The 1,034-nt window shown below is 36.7% G+C and overlaps 1 protein-coding gene across 1 annotated transcript; it reads left to right on the top strand.

Annotated features, from left to right (window-relative positions):
• Positions 1-76: 76 nt before the first annotated feature.
• Positions 77-1,025, top strand: Tsp_14752 (conserved hypothetical protein; the record flags this gene model as incomplete). Its single annotated transcript, XM_003367662.1, has 3 exons — positions 77-286; positions 484-768; positions 924-1,025. Coding segments are annotated over exons 1-3 (597 nt in total), but the record flags the coding sequence as incomplete, so codon positions are not given.
• Between the last annotated feature and the right edge of the window lie 9 nt (positions 1,026-1,034).

The raw sequence follows: 1,034 nt of genomic DNA, 5'->3' as shown, positions 1-1,034 counted from the left end.
AATACATCGGCAATAATAATAATACAACAAGTTATAATAATGAGACGGATTCTTGACACTATATCCGACTAGATTGATGCTGATCAGACCGATTGTTGAACTAAAAACACCGGATTATAACGAAAGCACTTTGGATTTTGACATTTGGAATACAACGTCCAACATTTCGGCTTTGAATTTGAAAGATCTGATGATCAATAAAACAATGTCACCTGTGCAAAAGATGCACTCAATCATATCCAAGCTGTTGGATCAAAACGACGCCGGCAAGGCATTGCAAGTGGACGTTGCATTTTTTGATCAAATTTGCAAGTAATGAAATTGATAAATATAGTAATTGTTCCATTTGCAAAATGCATCTTGTTCACTTTCAACCTAATAATCGAATGTGCCACAAGATCAAATTTTGCATTTGCATTAATGTCGCATATTTCGGTTGGATTTCTTTTTCACCAATAAGGCAACAAATGCACTTCAGGCTAGCTCAACCGGCGAAGCAGTGTGGAAAAAATTGCAACCGCACTGAAGTGGAAAAGTCGACCGGAAAATCAAGCAAAACAAATTCTCTGGTTCAATATTTGTGCGTGGATCGATTTCAAAGTTGGTTGTCGCTTTTTCATTCCTATTTTTCCAAGGCTACTTTTTGATCCGATCACTTTAGCTGTGAAAAACAACGTACCTTGTTTGCAAAATTTGCTCCGAAATCGAGGAAAATTCTGCGTGACAAAGTGCAGAAAAGCCGAATCGAAAAAGCAAGACTCCACCCAAGTGTTTTTGCTGAGTCGTCACAATTTTGACATGAAAAATGATCTTACAAAATCCATGTGCAAGTGAGTAATTTTGATTTTGAAAATTTCCTTCAATTTATTCATCATTTGTGCATCTATATTTTCTTTTTTCAAATATTAATAATATCTGCTTAGATATACGAAATGCATGGCCGCGTGTTTTGTGCCAAGATTGGAAACCAATGTGGACGTGATGTTGCAGAAATTACAAAGAGCGGTAAAATGGGCCTTGTCCGCGTTTCAAGA

Source organism: Trichinella spiralis, assembly GCF_000181795.1.
Source record: "Trichinella spiralis strain ISS 195 chromosome Unknown Scfld3896, whole genome shotgun sequence".
Classification (NCBI taxonomy): domain Eukaryota; kingdom Metazoa; phylum Nematoda; class Enoplea; order Trichinellida; family Trichinellidae; genus Trichinella; species Trichinella spiralis.
This window is presented reverse-complemented; position numbering and strand designations above follow the sequence as displayed.